General features: G+C 52.8%; 1 protein-coding gene across 2 annotated transcripts in view; it reads left to right on the forward strand.

Moving 5' to 3' along the window:
* Positions 1-15361, forward strand: part of SPATC1 (spermatogenesis and centriole associated 1) — a 39133-nt gene extending 23772 nt beyond the window's left edge. The window contains exons 2-5 of one of the 2 annotated variants that reach the window (XM_025393451.1): positions 8957-9511; positions 9615-10154; positions 10279-10418; positions 14874-15361. In XM_025393451.1, the coding sequence (XP_025249236.1) occupies positions 8957-9511; positions 9615-10154; positions 10279-10418; positions 14874-15203 (1565 nt within the window). In that variant the 3' untranslated portion in view covers positions 15204-15361. The remainder of the gene's footprint in view (positions 1-8956; positions 9512-9614; positions 10155-10278; positions 10419-14873) is intronic. The other variant, XM_025393453.1, reaches the window with a different exon arrangement.
* Positions 15362-15366: the final 5 nt, after the last annotated feature.

Genomic DNA, 15366 nt, shown 5'->3' on the forward strand with positions numbered 1-15366 from the left:
GTGGCCTGTCGGAGGGGTTGGGGGAGGGAGAGCATCAGAAAAATAGCTAATGTATGCTGGGCTTAATACTTAGGTGATGTGTTGATAGGTGCAGCAAACCACAGTGGCACACACGTACCTATGTAACAAACCTGCACATCCTGCACATGTACCCCGGAACTAAAAAAAATTTTTTTTAAATGATTTTCTCCCATTGAATTGTCTTTACACACTTGCCAAAAATCAGTTGGTACAGGGTCAGGCACAGTAGCTCATGCCTGTAATCTCAGCACTTTGGGAGGCCAAGGTGGGCAGATCACTTGAGGTCAGGAGTTCTGAGACCAGCCTGGGCAACATGTTGAAACCCCATCTCTAATAAAAATACAAAAATCTGACAAGTGTGGTGGTGTGTGCCTGTAATCCCAGCTACTCGGGAGGTTGAGGCAGGAGAATCACTTGAACCTGGGAGGCAGAGGCTGCAGTGAGCAGAGATCGCACCACTGCACTCCAGCCTGGGTGACAGAGGGAGACTCCGTTTATTTCTGGACTCCCAGGCTATCTCATTGATCTATATGTCTGTCCTTACGCCAGTGCCACTAAGATTACTTAGCTTTGTAGTGAGTTTTGAAATACAGGAATCCTCCAACTTTTTATTTTTATTTTTATTTATTTATTTTTTTTGAGATGGAGTCTTGCACTGTTGCCTAAGCTGGAGTGCAGTGGCGCATCTTGGCTCACTGCAAGCTCCGCCTCCTGGGTTCACGCCATTCTCCTGCCTCAGCCTCCCAAGTAGCTGGAACTGCAGGCACCTGCCGCCACTCCTGGCTAATTGTTTGTACATTTAGTAGAGACAGGATTTCACCCTGTTAGCCAGGATGGTCTCAATCTCCTGACCTCGTGATCCACCTGTCTCAGCCTCCCAAAGTGCTGGGATTACAGGCGTGAGCCACCGTGCCTGGCCAACTTTTTCAATCTCAGTTTGGCCATTCTGGGTCCCTTATAACTCCATGTAAATTTTAGGATAAACTTGTCGATTTCTACAAAGTGGTCAGCTTGGATTCTGAGAGGGATGGCACTAAATCTGCATATCAATTCAGGAATTATTGCTCTCTTTACAATATTGTCTTCTAATCTATGAAAATGGGTTGTTTTCCCATTTATTTATATATTCTTTTTTTTTTTTTTTTGAGACGGAGTCTCGCTCTGTCGCCCATGCTGGAGTGCAGTGGCCGGATCTCAGCTCACTGCAAGCTCCGCCTCCCGGGTTTACGTCATTCTCCTGCCTCAGCCACCAGAGTAGCTGGGACTACAGGCGCCCGCCACCTCGCCCGGCTAGTTTTTTTGTATTTTTTTTTAGTAGAGACGGGGTTTCACCATGTTAGCCAGGATAGTCTCGATCTCCTGACCTTGTGATCCTCCCATCTCGGCCTCCCAAAGTGCTGGGATTACAGGCTTGAACCACCGCGCCCGGCCTATTTATATATTCTTTAATGTCTTTCAACACTGTTTATAGTTTACAGGGGGTAAGTTTTATATTTATTTTGTTAAGTTTATTCCTAATTTATTCTTTTTGATGCTTGTCAGTTATTTTTTCGATGTAATTATTAGATTGTTTATTGCAAGTGTATACAAATACAATTGATTTTTTTTTTTTTTTTTGAGTCAGAGTCTTGCTCTGTCGCCCAGGCTGGAGTACAGTGGTGCAATCACTGCTCACTGTAACCACACACTCCCAGACTCAAGTGATCCTCCCGCCTCAGCCTCCCGAGTCTCTGGGACCACAGGTGTGCTCGGCCAATGTTTGTATTTTTGGTAGAGACAGGTTTTCACCATGTTGGCCAGGCTGGCCTCAAACTCCTAACCTCAAGTGATCCACCCACCTCGGCCTCCTCCAGTGCTAGGATTACAGGTGTGAGCCACCACACCTGGCCATGCTGTGTTTTCATTTTTACTTGTATCAAAGTATTTTCTAACTTATCTTATGATTTGAGCTATTGGTTATTTAAGAGTGTATTGGCCAGGCGCAGTGGCTCACACCTATAATCCCAGCACTTTGGGTGGCCTAGGCAGGCAGATCACCTGAGGTCGGGAGTTCAAGACCAGCCCAACCAACACAAAGAAACCCCGTCTCTACTAAAAATACAAAAAAGTTAGCCGGGTGTGGTGGTGCACGCCTGTAATCCCAGCTACTCAGGAGGCTGAGGCAGGAGAATCGCTTGAACCTGGGAGGTGGAGGTTGCAGTGAGCTGAGAGCACACCGTTGCACTCCAGCCTGGGCAACAAGAGCAAAACTCCGTCTCAAATAAAAATAAAAATAAAAATAAAGTGTGTTGTTTAATTTCCACGGTTGTGAATTTTACAGATTTCCATCTGTTATTGATTTCTAGTCTCATTCTTTTTTTTTTTTTTTGAGACGGAGTCTTGCGCTGTCGCCCGGGCTGGAGTGCAGTGGCCGGATCTCAGCTCACTGCAAGCTCCGCCTCCCGGGTTTGCGCCATTCTCCTGCCTCAGCCTCCCGAGTAGCTGGGACTACAGGCGCCTGCCACCTCGCCCGGCTAGTTTTTTTGTATTTTTTTAGTAGAGACGGGGTTTCACTGTGTTAGCCAGGATGGTCTCGATCTCCTGACCTCATGATCCGCCCGTCTCGGCCTCCCAAAGTGCTGGGATTACAGGCGTGAGCCACCGCGCCCGGCCTCTAGTCTCATTCTTAAGGTCAGAGAAGATACTTTATATGATTTCAATATTTTAAAACATATTGAGACTTTTTTTGTGACCCATCCTGGAGAATGTCTCACGTGCGCTTGAGAAGAATGTATATTCTGCTGTTGTTGGATGGAAATGTTTTGTGTATGTCCATTGGGGCTAGTTGGTTTGTAGAAAGGTTTGAGTTCTCTATTTCCTTACTGATCTTCTGTCTAGTTCTATCCACTACCGAAAGTGGGGTCTCCAAATATTATTGTAGAACTGTCTATTTCTGACTTTGATTCTATCAATTTCTCCTTTATACATTTTGCAGATCCGTTATTAAGCGCATGAATGTTAATATTGTTACATTTTATTGTACTGAACCTTTTATTAATATGTAATGTTCTTCTTTGCCTTTTGTAACAAGTTTTGATTTAAAGTCTATTTTGTTTGATATCAACAAGAGCAATCAGCCTGGCCAACATGGTGAAACTCCATCTCTACTAAAAATACAAGAAAGTTAGCTGGGCATGGTGGCACACACCTGTAATCCCAGCTATTTGGGAGGCTGAGACTGGAGAATCGCTTGAACTCAGGAGGCAGAGGTTGCAGTGAGCCAAGATAGTGCTGTTGCACTCCAGCCTGGGCAACAAGAGTGAGACTCCATCTCACAAAAAAAAAAAAGAAAGAAAGAAAGAAAGAAAAGTTAAAATGTCAATGTTTTCTTCCCAAAATTTAATAGCTTCTTCATTAAGCATTCCCCTAGTTATTGTAAGATTTTTATTAGATTCTGGAGACCCCAAAAAAGTTTACTCTGATCATTTTTGCCAGCTTAACCATAGCTTTGGTAGAGGGCTGAAATTGTGGAGCTCTCTAATCCTCCATTTTCCGTTGCTACCTGTCTGACTAGTTTGAGTCCAAAGGGAAAGACAAACGCAGCACACACATCCTTACTCATGGGCAGTGAAAGCAGATGTGATGGGCCCTGCGGACTGGTGTGGGTGGCATGCACTGGCCTCAGTGACTTTGCATCTTCAGTGCCTCATCTGGGCTTTGGTTTTATGCTAACATTGGATTTTCTCAGTCCACGCTGAAATATGTTGGGTATCACCACCAGCAGAGGCACAGGGCCCTGGGAGAGGCGGCCACATCACTATTCAGCACTGGCAAGCAAATCCCATCTGAAAAGGAAGGAGAGGACAAGGAGTCCTGATGGGGAGGTGGTCCTATGGGCACTCTGCTCTACCTGCAAGAGCTGAGGTTGCATTTGTGCTGGTGGGATGCAGCCAGGTCATTTGGATTTGAAAATCCCTTATTTTTCAGGGCCTAACCTTTACTTCTATCCATCTGAGTTCTCCCCGTCCCTCCTCTGCAGTTGGCCTATTTACAGGGCTCTGCCCAGTTGACCACAAAGGCCCAGCATTGGCCAGGGAAGGCAGGAGGTCTCCTGGGGAGGCGCACTTTGTAGAGTGAGTGCTGGAGGACAGGGAAGCCAAAGGTGCCACAAAGAGGACTGGGCACGCAGGGGCCTCCATGGCACAGCCTGGGAAGGAAGCACAGATCCCTCTCCATGTGAGGCTGGGCCACCCCTGAACCAGCCTTGCCCGTAAGGGCCTAGCTTTGTTTGCTAAGTGTGAGCAGGGCTGTGGCCCCTCCTGGTCTCAAGACAAAACCAGGCAGAAATGTACTTTTTTTTTTTTTTTTTTTTTAGAAAACACTTTTCTTCATAAAGTGTGTTTTTTAAAATACACACTCATATTGTGAAGATTTTGGAAAGTACACGAAAATATAAAGAAAAAAAATTAACTTGATATTCACATACACCCCTTAAAGGACATCACCAGATACATGGGGAGTATTTACCCACCTCTTTTTCAGAGTGCAGAATGCAACTCTCAGCTTTTATTTATTTATTTATTTATTTATTTATTTATTTATTTATTTATTTTTAGATGGAGCCTCGCTCTGTCACCAGGCTAGAGTGCAATGCCACAATCTCGGCTCACTGCAACCTCCGCCTCCCGGGTTCACACCATTCTCCTGCCTCAGCCTCCTGAGTAGGTGGGACTACAGGCACCCGCCACCACTCTCAGCTAATTTTTTGTATTTTTAGTAGAGATGGGGTTTCACCATGTTAACCAGGATGGTCTCGATCTCCTGACCTTGCGATCCGCCTGTCTCGGCCTCCCAAAGTGCTGGGATTACAGGCGTGAGCCACCGCTCCCGGCCAGTTGTGCCAGGTTTTGCCATTAACAGACAAACAGGATGGGTCTTTCTGAGGCCTGGCATCTACCCCCTGCTCTCACAGGCTCTCCTCCCCAGGCCCGCCTGCCCTCCCCTTATCAACTCTGTCCACATGCTTCTGTTTCTGATTTGTACTTGGCCTTCCCTGGAGTCCTTGTTCCTGGCAGGATGAGGGCAGCATGCGAAGAAAGTGGGTAGCACTTACTGTATTTGGGTGAGGGGCAGAGGGTACCAATAGCATCCAGCTCACAGCAGCCACACCACCCTCTCAGTGTGCAGCAGCACATTAGATAGTAGACTGGCTTTGTAATTCCACCATCTGTGCCTGCGCCATGTTCCTTCTGTCCTGGACCTTGACAAAGCGGCCACTCCAGCACCTCCTGGGAGTCCCCGTTTCTGCTTTATACATTTTGGTGTTAGACTTTCTGTGGATTGCTCCTTTGGTTACCTTCTGTGTGCTATGTGATGGTCTGCCTGGAATCCAACTTGGTCGAAAAACACTGGGTCATTTCCCTCTGGGGACGAGGCCATGGCCTGTCCAGTGCTGTGCTCCCTCTCAGCCCTGACCAGCTGGTCCCTCCACAGCGGTCATCTTCCCAGAGCAGGCGACAAGAGGAAGCATTTGTCCTGTCTTCTCGCCTGACCTGGCTGCTTCAAACATTGGGACCACTGGTGCTCCTTAGGCTGCCCTGGCCGTGCAGAGACAGTGGCCCCTGACTGCCTCTCCCCGGCCATCCTGGACATGTTCCCCCAAAGTGGTCCTTTCCCACATCGCCCAGACCCTGGGCTCTCCTAAGGAAATGGAGGCCAAGCAGGACAGACAGCCCCACTCTGAGCTCCATCCTCCACCTCAACACATGCAGCCCATCCCTCCATCTGCCCCACCCTGTGCTCCCTCTCCTTCAAGTCTGCCTTCTGCATGAACTGCTTGCCTTTGGCCCATAAGCTTTATTGTCTCCTGGGTCCTAAAACAAAACTTTCTAAAAAGTCAAAACAAGAAATCATAAAAGACCAGGCTGGGAGTGGTGACTGACAACTATAATCCCATCGCTTTAGGAAGCTGAGGCAGGAGGATTGCTTGAGGAGTTTGAGACCAGCTTGGGCCACAGAATTAGATTCCCATCTCTAAAAATAAAAATAAATACATAAGTAAAAGAGCAGTTGATTGGATTGTGCAATTTTGATTTATTTGTTTGGAAAACGGAACTTAGAAGTTTTTCGGTTTTTATGAGACACGATCTCACAGACTGAAGTGCAGTAGCACGATCACGGCTCGCCACAGCCCTGACCTCCTGGGATCAGGTGATCCTCCCACCTCAGCCTCCCAAGTAGCTGGGACTACAGGCATATGCCACCATACCCGACTAATTTTTGGATTTTTTGTAGAGACGGAGTTTCACCATGTTGCCCAGGCTGGTCTCAAACTCCTGAGCTCAAGCGATCCGCCCATCTTGGCCTCCCAAAGTGCTAGGATTACAGGCATGAACCACCACACCCGGCCCAGAACTTAGAATTCAAAAGGCAAATAATGTGGCAGAACATCTCACCACATATCACAGAGGATTAGCGACAGAAGAGATAGAGGTAGTGCACCCAGAGACTTCCTGGGGAACATTAGAACTCTTTCGAGGAAGCCTCTAAAATGTCTATTTTCAGGAAAAAAAAATCAATCATAAAGACTTACATAATAGGGTTTTTGTCATCAGGGAACACAGGAATCAATTTAAACGCCCAACCATTGGGATAGGCTCAGTAAAAAAAATAGCATGTCCGTAAGATGAGGCCTCTGCAGCTACAATAGTGTCATTCTCAAAGAATCACAATGCCGGAGCTGCCGTAGTGTGGGTCCCGTGAAAAGAGGCAAGGTACAAAAGGGCATGTGATCTATGCCACTACTACCTTTGCACACAACCTGTTAAGAATGAATTTTACGGCCGGGCGCGGTAACTCAAGCCTGTAATCCCAGCACTTTGGGAGGCCGAGACAGGCGGATCACGAGGTCAGGAGATCGAGACCATCCTGGCTAACACAGTGAAACCCCGTCTCTACTAAAAAATACAAAGAGAAAAAAAATTAGCCGGGCGAGGTGGCAGACACCTGTAGTCCCAGCTACTCGGGAGGCTGAGGCAGGAGAATGGCGTAAACCCAGGAGGTAGAGCTTGCAGTGAGCCAAGATCACGCCACTGCACTCCAGCCTGGGCGACAGAGCGAGACTCCGTCTCAAAAAAAAAAAAAAAAAAAGAATGAATTTTACGGCTTGGCGCGGTGGCTCATGCCTATAATCCCAGCACTTTGGGAGGCCGAGGCAGGCAGATCACGAGGTCAAGAGATCGAGATCATCCTGGCCAACATGGTGAGACCCGTCTCTACTAAAAACACAAAAATTAGCTCGGCGTGGTGGCATGCACCTGTAGTCCCAGCTACTCGGGAGGCTGGGGCAGGAGAATCGCTTGAACCCGGGAGGCGGAGGTTGCAGTGAGCCGAAACTATGCCACTGCACTCCAGCCTGGGCAACAGAGCCAGACTCCATCTCAAAAAAAAAAAAACAAAAAACAAAAAACAAAAAAAATGAATTTTACTTTTTAAAAATGATTATATTGAGATGGGGGTCTCACTCTGCCGCCCAGGTTGGAGTTCAGTGGTGCGATCATGGTGCAATCATGGCTCACTGCAGCCTCAACCTCTTGGGCTCAAATGATCCTCCCACCTCAGCCTCCCAAGTAGCTGGGACTACAGGTTCATGCCACCACGCCTGGCTAATTTTTGTATTTTTTGTAGAGACAGGGTCTCTCCATGTTGAGCAGGCCGGTCTGGAACTCCTGGGCTCAAGTGATTGAATTGTACATTTTTAAATGGTTAAAATAAAACTACTATTACGTGACACATGAAATCCAAAATGTAGTGTTCATCTATAAAGGTTTATTGCCATACATCCTCCCTCATTCACCTCCGGGTTGCCTGTGGCTGCCTTCTCAAGGCAACGGCAGGCTTGAGCGGTTGCAACAGGGACCATACAGCTGGCAAAGGTGGAAGTATTTACCTCTGGACCTTCACAGAGAATGCTTGCCAACTCCTGATCTATATACACACGGTGGAGAAGGTTTCCAAGGCAACACGCGGCTCCTCAATAGAGACTAACCGTGGGATGATGGAACTATCTGTGGTTTTTCATCTTTTTTTCTGTATTTCCATTCTTTGTCTATAATAAGCATGTACTGCTTTTATAACAACAAAAGTGGACGTTTTCAATGAAATTGCATACTCACAAAAACCTTCTCTGCACTCCCACCACTCCTGCCAGCAGCTGCACCCCCAGGGGACCGGGGGCTTCTCCCCGAAACAGTGGCCAGTAAAAGGAGCACTCCTCCAGGACCAGGGAGAGCAGGCTCCGGGGGCAGGAAGAGCGCATAAAGCAATGTCTGGGACCGGGGTGTGTGACCAGCTCTGACCTGCATCCCTGTTCAGGCCACAGCAAGCTCCACAGGGCAGGGACCAGGCATGGGTGCTGGGCCACGTGAGGCTCTGCCCATTGCAGCACTGACCCCCTGAGGAGCCCCCACCTGGTGGGGCTTATTCCCCATCACAAAGATAGTGGTCAGGAGGCCTGGGCCCTCTTCTCTCCACCGAAAAACAGAGGGGCCAACTTGGTGACCTGAGAGTCCAGCTGCTTGGAGACCCTCTGCTGGGCAAGGGGTGGGCACGGTTGAGGAAAGGGCAGCGGGACGTCCCCATGGCTGGGGGCAGTGGGCAAGTGGTCCGAGAAGTGAGCCTGGGAGAACTGACAAAAAAATCAGGGCTGGAGATGAGGCCTTGGGGAACCACTCCCAGGCTCCTCTGAGCAGGCACAGACTCCCCACAGAGGCAGAGAGGCCACCACCCTGGCCTGCCTAAGAAGTGAGGCTCGGAGAGGCCAGGTCAGACCAGTCAGCTCATCGGGGACAGATGGGCACTGTGGCCAGGCCCTACCACAGAGGGAGAGCCTGCGACCACCCTCCCCTTGGTCTGGAGGGGCTCCCCTAGAGCCTCAGTGCTTTCTCTGTGTTCCCAGGTGTCTTCCTGCCCCCGTCCCCAGCAGTGGCAAATGAACCAGTCCTGGAAGAAGTGGGGATCATGGCCTTGACACCCCTGGCCGAGATGCTAACCAGCTTGCAGCCCAGCACCATTCCGGGCTCACTCATGAGCCCCCTGACAGGCACCCTCAGCACGCTGCTGTCTGGCCCAGCACCCCTGTCACAGAGCAGCCCCCTCACCGGCTTCCTGACCAGCCCCGTGGCGGGGCCCCCAACGGGCACACTGGCCAGTTCCCTGGGCCTGCCCTCCACTGGCCCCCTGACTCCCAGCAGCCCCCTGGCAGGCCCTGTGGCCGTGTCCCAGAGCAGCCCCCTGATAGCCCCCGTGACGGGCACGGTGGCCGTCTCTCTGAGCAGCCCCCTCCTCAGCTCCACTGCCACCCCACTAGGGGTCTCTCAGAACCTGCTGGCCAACCCCATGGGCAACCAGGTCCTGCCAGAGGCCCCAAGGCTGCGGCTGGCTGAGCCCCTCCGCAGAGGCCCCTCTGGGCCCCACTCCCCAGCTTGCATGGTACCTGCTGCCACCACCAAAGGTAACGGGTGTGCTGGGTGGTGGGTGGCATAGTGGGCGGGGCAGAGCCCTCCCACCTCACTCTAATACCCCTCCTTTCATTTCTGTCCCCTCCACATCACTAGTCCCACTCTCCACTGAGCCCCCCCGGTCGACTCAGGACCCAGAGCCTCTCAGCACGGCGTTTGCAGGCACACCCCTCCAGACCTCCACCCCCGTCGGAGCCATGGGCACACCTGCTCCCGAGACGGCCTTCTCCTTCAACACTTCAGACACACAGACTCAGCCCAGTGCCACCCAGGAACAAGTGGTCCCTGCATCTGTCCCCAGCTCCCCCACTACCTCCCCCACAGTCACTGTCCTTGCCTCTGCCCCCGCCCTCACCCCCCAGGTTGCCACCAGCTACACCCCCTCAAGCACCACCCACATCGCCCAGGGTGCCCCCCATCCCCCTTCCCGAATGCACAATTCCCCAACCCGGAACCTGCCTGCCCCCCACTCTCCTCCACACAACCCCCACTCCCCACCTCGTACATCATCCTCCCCGGCTTCAGTCAATGACTCTCGGGGTCCACGCGCCACGGAACCATCGAGGAAGAGCATGATGGAGGTGGAACGGAAGCTGGCCCACCGCAAGATGAGCAAGTTCCCCGAGAGCGCCCGAGGTCAGTGACACTGCGGGCTCCATGTGGGTCGGGCCCCCAGGCCCTCTCCCTGCCGCCTGCCTGGGCTGCTAACCCCAGTCCCTCTCACCCTCTCACCTGGGCTGATGAGACCCTGTGTCCCCAGAGTCGAAGCAGCTGGCCTGGGAGAGGCTGGTGGGTGAGATCGCCTTCCAGCTGGACCGAAGGATCCTGTCCAGCATCTTCCCAGAGCGCGTGCGGCTCTACGGCTTCACTGTCTCCAACATCCCGGAGAAGATCATCCAGGTGTGTGGCCAGGGGCCTGCAGGGACAGGGGGCAGGCTGGCCCATGAGGGGCTGTGGGGACCCTGCATTCTGGCCAGGCCAAACGTGCCATGACCTGAGGAGTCCCTGGGATAGAGGAAGCTGACTGCTCAGTGCCAGCGGCCGGCGGGTGTTGGGGCGTCTGGCAGTGGGAGCCCAAGGTCTCCTCGGAGGAAGGCGAGGTGGGGGTTTCAGCAAGGTCGGGCGGCTCTTGCCCTTTGCCACCAGGATGGCCTCCTCTGTGGACACATGTGGAGAATGATGCTTTGCCAACATGCCTGAGTGTGCGTCTGTGCCACGTGTGTGGCAGGCTGTAGAAGGCATGGGGAAGCTGGATTGGGGGTGTGCGCCTGCCGGGCAGGGAGGGCAGCTGCATCGCTACTTACCACTCGGGCTTCTCTTGAGAAAACAGCCCAGCCGCACTCCCGGCCGCTTTTTCTCTCCAGCTGTGATTATCTGTGGATTGCAGGCCTCTGTGTAGCCTGAGCAGGAGCTACTGTGAGCCGCGTGGGTCCAGGTTTGAGCTTTGCCTCTGGTTAAAGCATCCTTTGGTTAGTTTTGTGTGTGGAGGTTTTTATTTGTTCGTGTTTTTTGTTTTCAGATGGACTCTCGCTCTGTCACCTGCCCAGGGTGAGCTGAGATTGCGCCATTACACTCTAGCCTGGGCAACAAACCAAGACTCCACCTGAAAAAAAAAAAAAGAGTACACAATAGTGTATGTACCCAGCTCACTGCAACCTCTGCCTCTCAGTTCAAACGATTCCGCTGCCCCAGCCTCTTCTCTCAAGACAGCCCAGGCTGAAGAACAGTGGCGTGATCCTAGCTCACTGCAAGCATGAACTCCTAAGGGTTCAAGCCTCCCAAGTAGCTGGTGACCACAGGTTTACACTACCACGCCCAGCTAACATACATATATATATATTTTGTTGTTGTTGTTATTTGAGATGGTGCTTCGCTCTTGTCGCCCAGGCTGCAGCGTAATGGTGTGATCTTGGATCACTACAACCTCTGCCTCCCAGGTTCAAGCAATTCTCCTGCCTCAGCCTCCCAAGTAGTTGGGATTACGGGCACGCACCACCACGCCCGGCTAACTTTTTTGTAGTTTTAGTAGAGACAGGGTTTCTCCATGTCGGCCAGGCTGGTCTCAAACTCCCGACCTCAGGTGATCCGCCCGCCTCAGCCTCCCAAAGTGCGGGGATTACAGGCATGAGCCACCACGCCCGGCCCCAAAAGGGAAGCTTTTAAAGACAGAGACGTCCATGTAAGCTGCCTTGAAACCAAGTTTAGAAGTCACAGAAGCTCACTGCAGTGGCCTTGTTCATTGGTGAAGGCCACTGTTAAGCGAGTGGCCTTGAGCAAGCAGTGTCTTGGAATCCTGCACTCTTGAGGAAGTTTTTGTGATAAATCCTGTTACAGGCCTGCGTGCAAGAGGACTTCTTCACAGCCTTTCCCTACTGCAACTTTTTTTTTTTTTTTTTTTTTTTTTTTGAGACGGAGTCTCGCTCTGTCGTCCAGGCTGGAGTGCAGTGGCCGGATCTCAGCTCACTGCAAGCTCCACCTCCCGGGTTCACGCCATTCTCCTGCCTCAGTCTCTCAAGTAGCTGGGACTACAGGCGCCCGCCACCTCGCCCGGCTAGTTTTTTTTGTACTTTTTAGTAGAGACGGGGTTTCACCGTGTTAGCCAGGATGGTCTTGATCTCCTGACCTCGTCATCCGCCCGTCTCAGCCTTCCAAAGTGCTGGGATTACAGGCTTGAGCCACCGCGCCCGGCCGCAACTTTTTTTTAAGATGGGGTCTCACTCTGTCGCCCAGGCTGGAGTGCAGTGGCATAACCATGGTTCACTCAAGTGGCCCTCCCATCTCAGCCTCCCTGCTAACTGGGACTACAGGCATGCACCAACATACCTGGCTAATTTGTTTATTTTTTTTTAATTTTTATTTATTTATTTTTGAGATAGAGTCTTGATCCTGTCACCCAGGCTGGAGTGCAGTGGTACAATCTCAGCTCTCTACAGCCTCCACCTCCTGGGTTCAAGCAATTCTCCTGCCTCAGCCTCTCGAGTAGCTGGTATTACAGGCACCCGCCACCATACCTGGCTAATTTTTGTGTATTTTTTTGGTAGAGATAGGGTTTTGCCGTGTTGGCCAGGCTGGTCTCAAACTCCCTGCCTCAAGTGATCCGCCTGCCTCTGCCTCCCAAAGTGCTGGGATTACAGGCATGAGCCCAGCCTTAAATTTTTTTTATTTTTTTTTTAATTTTTTTATTTTTTTTTTTTGAGACAGAGTCTTGCTCTGTCACCCAGGCTAGAGTGCAGAGGCCCAACCTTGGCTCACTGCAACCTCCGTCTCCCAAGTTCAAGCAATTCTCTTGCCTCAGCCTCCCAAACTGAGGCTTGAGCTGTGGCCAGGTGTGAGCCACCATGCCTGGCCTTGAAGGAATATTTTTAAGACAGGGTGATATTTATAAGACACAACTGACACACCTCAGCCAGGCGTGGTGGCTCACGCCTGTCATCCCAGCACTGTAGGAAGCCGAGGCGGGCAGATCACCTGAAGTCAGGAGTTTGAGACCAGCCTGGCCAACGTGATGAAACCCCGTCTCTACTAAAAATACTAAAACATTAGCTGGGCGTGGTGGCATGCGCCTGTAATCCCAGCTACTTAGGAGGCTGAGGCAGAAGAATCCCTTGAACCCGGGAGGTGGAGGTTGCAGCGAGCCGAGATCGAACCACTGCACTCCACCCTGGGCGACAGAGCAAGACTCCGTCTCAAAACAACAACAAGACACAACTCGCTGCACTGTGAGATGTGAGGGCACTGCCATTCCCCGGGGTGGGGGCCCCCGCGTGACCTGGTGCTCAGTGCTCACCGGGGCCGCTGCCTGTAACCCTCAGAACACTCCTGCACGTGGCACCATGATTTCCTTCACATCCCAGCAGCAAAACTGAGGCTCAGGCCCAGGGTGGTGCAGAAGCAGCCGTTAAGCATGGCTGTCCACGGGCCCTTACTCCTGTGCTGAACCTCGATGGTGTCTTCCTGCTCCCACAACTGTGCATATTGCTCATTTGCCTAGAAGGCTCAGGGGCCAAGAACCTCCCGCTGGGGAGAGACGGGCGCATCCCAGGCACGTCCCAGGCAACAGGGGTGCTGAGCGCAGGCTCTGGGAGCACTTAGCAGAGGTTGGCGTCACATTAACTGGGCCCAGTCCTAAGTCCAGCCCCAAGCCTGGTACCCCGCACACACGACGACCAGCCTGGGAGCCTTCCCCAAGGGGTGGTGCCTGAACAGCTTGTCTGGGCAAGAGTGTTCCCAGCAGGTTGGGGACTACCACGTCAGGCATCTGGGACACAGTAGGACGTAGCTGGAAGAGAGGTGCAGGGACAGATTGGGGGACACTGGAGGGTGGCCCTCCCCCAAGTGTTGGAGCAGTGGAAACTATACGAGGAGCTCAGGCAGGGGCTAGCCCACCCAACTCCACTTCAGACCCGCGGCTCTGTGGGCCTGTGCAGAGAGTGGGCAGGGCCAAGCCTGGAGGCGGGGGCAGCTGCACCTGAGACAGGCTGCAAAATTGGCAGGGCCCAGTGCAAAATGAAAATAATTCAAAACTTAGAATTTCAGGATGGTGCCAACAGAGCATTGAGCTGGGCACTGGGCTTTCCACAACTGCCCAGGTCACACATCCAGGGGGCAGTGGCAGGCGGGGTGGGAGGGGCTGCCTTCATGATTACAGGCCTTAGGGTGGGACCCAGTCACTGCCTGGCTGGTGGGAGGACACAGGGCATGAGGAAGTGAGTGGAAACTGACCCAGATGTGCTGGTTTCCAGGCCCAGGAGGAGGCAGGTGAAGGAGACAGGCCCCTCAGTGCTGGGGCCAACACTTGGCTGGGGTTGTCAGTTCAGTGCTGGGGGAAGAAAGGGAGTTCCCTAGGGGGTGTGCAGGCTAGAGGGTGTTGAGGATGGAGGCCAGGGTAAGGAAGGGGGGGCCTTCAGACGCTGAGAGGGAGCAGAGCAGGGAGCCAGGAGGAGGCCTGGGAAAAACCCCAGACCCCTGGGTCAGGGAACCCTGTGCGCCTCCAGATGCCTAGCCACGGCCCCTGTCCTCAGTCCCTGGAGGCCTCAGCCCAACTGCAATCCCTGGTGGTGGGTGGAGCAGATGACAGGGTTGGGGCATCCTCTTTCACCCTGTGGATGAGGCCCCACTAGGGAGCTTTGGGAGCCACCTGCCCCGCCCGGATCAGGCCTTGAAGACCTCTCTGTCCGGCTCTGCCCACTGGGCTTCCCTGTCCTAAACCCTTGAGGTCCCTCGCAGAACCTCCCCACCGCACACCCCTCGGATCCTGGCCGTCTCGCAGCCTCACGTACCCCTCGGTCTTCCCCTTACCTGCCCGTGTGTGGAGGTGTGGCAAAGGAGGGTCCCTGATGGCCGCTCTCCCCGCAGGCCTCTCTGAACCCCAGTGACCACAAGCTGGATGAGGAGCTGTGCCAGATGCTCACACAGCGTTACGTGAGCATCATGAACAGGCTGCAGAGTCTGGGCTACAACGGGCGGGTGCACCCTGCGCTGACTGAACAGCTGGTGAACGCCTATGGCATCCTGCGAGAGCGCCCAGAGCTGGCAGCGTCCGAGGGCGGCACCTACACTGTGGACTTCCTGCAGCGCGTGCTAGTGGAGACCGTGCACCCTAGCATGCTCACCGATGCGCTGCTGCTGCTCTCCTGCCTCAACCAGCTGGCGCACGACGACGGCAAGCCCATGTTCATCTGGTGACACTGGAGCTGGGAGGTCCAGGCTCACTCAACCCCACAGTCTTCTGCACAGCCATTAAAGCTTCCCACAGACGCTGGTCGCTGGGCCTGTGCCAGCACTCCTGGGTGGTGCTGCCTCCTCTGAGGTGGCTCACCAGGCCCCTGCACCGTGCCCCTTCAGCCCT

This window comes from Theropithecus gelada, chromosome 8, assembly GCF_003255815.1.
Source record: "Theropithecus gelada isolate Dixy chromosome 8, Tgel_1.0, whole genome shotgun sequence".
Classification (NCBI taxonomy): domain Eukaryota; kingdom Metazoa; phylum Chordata; class Mammalia; order Primates; family Cercopithecidae; genus Theropithecus; species Theropithecus gelada.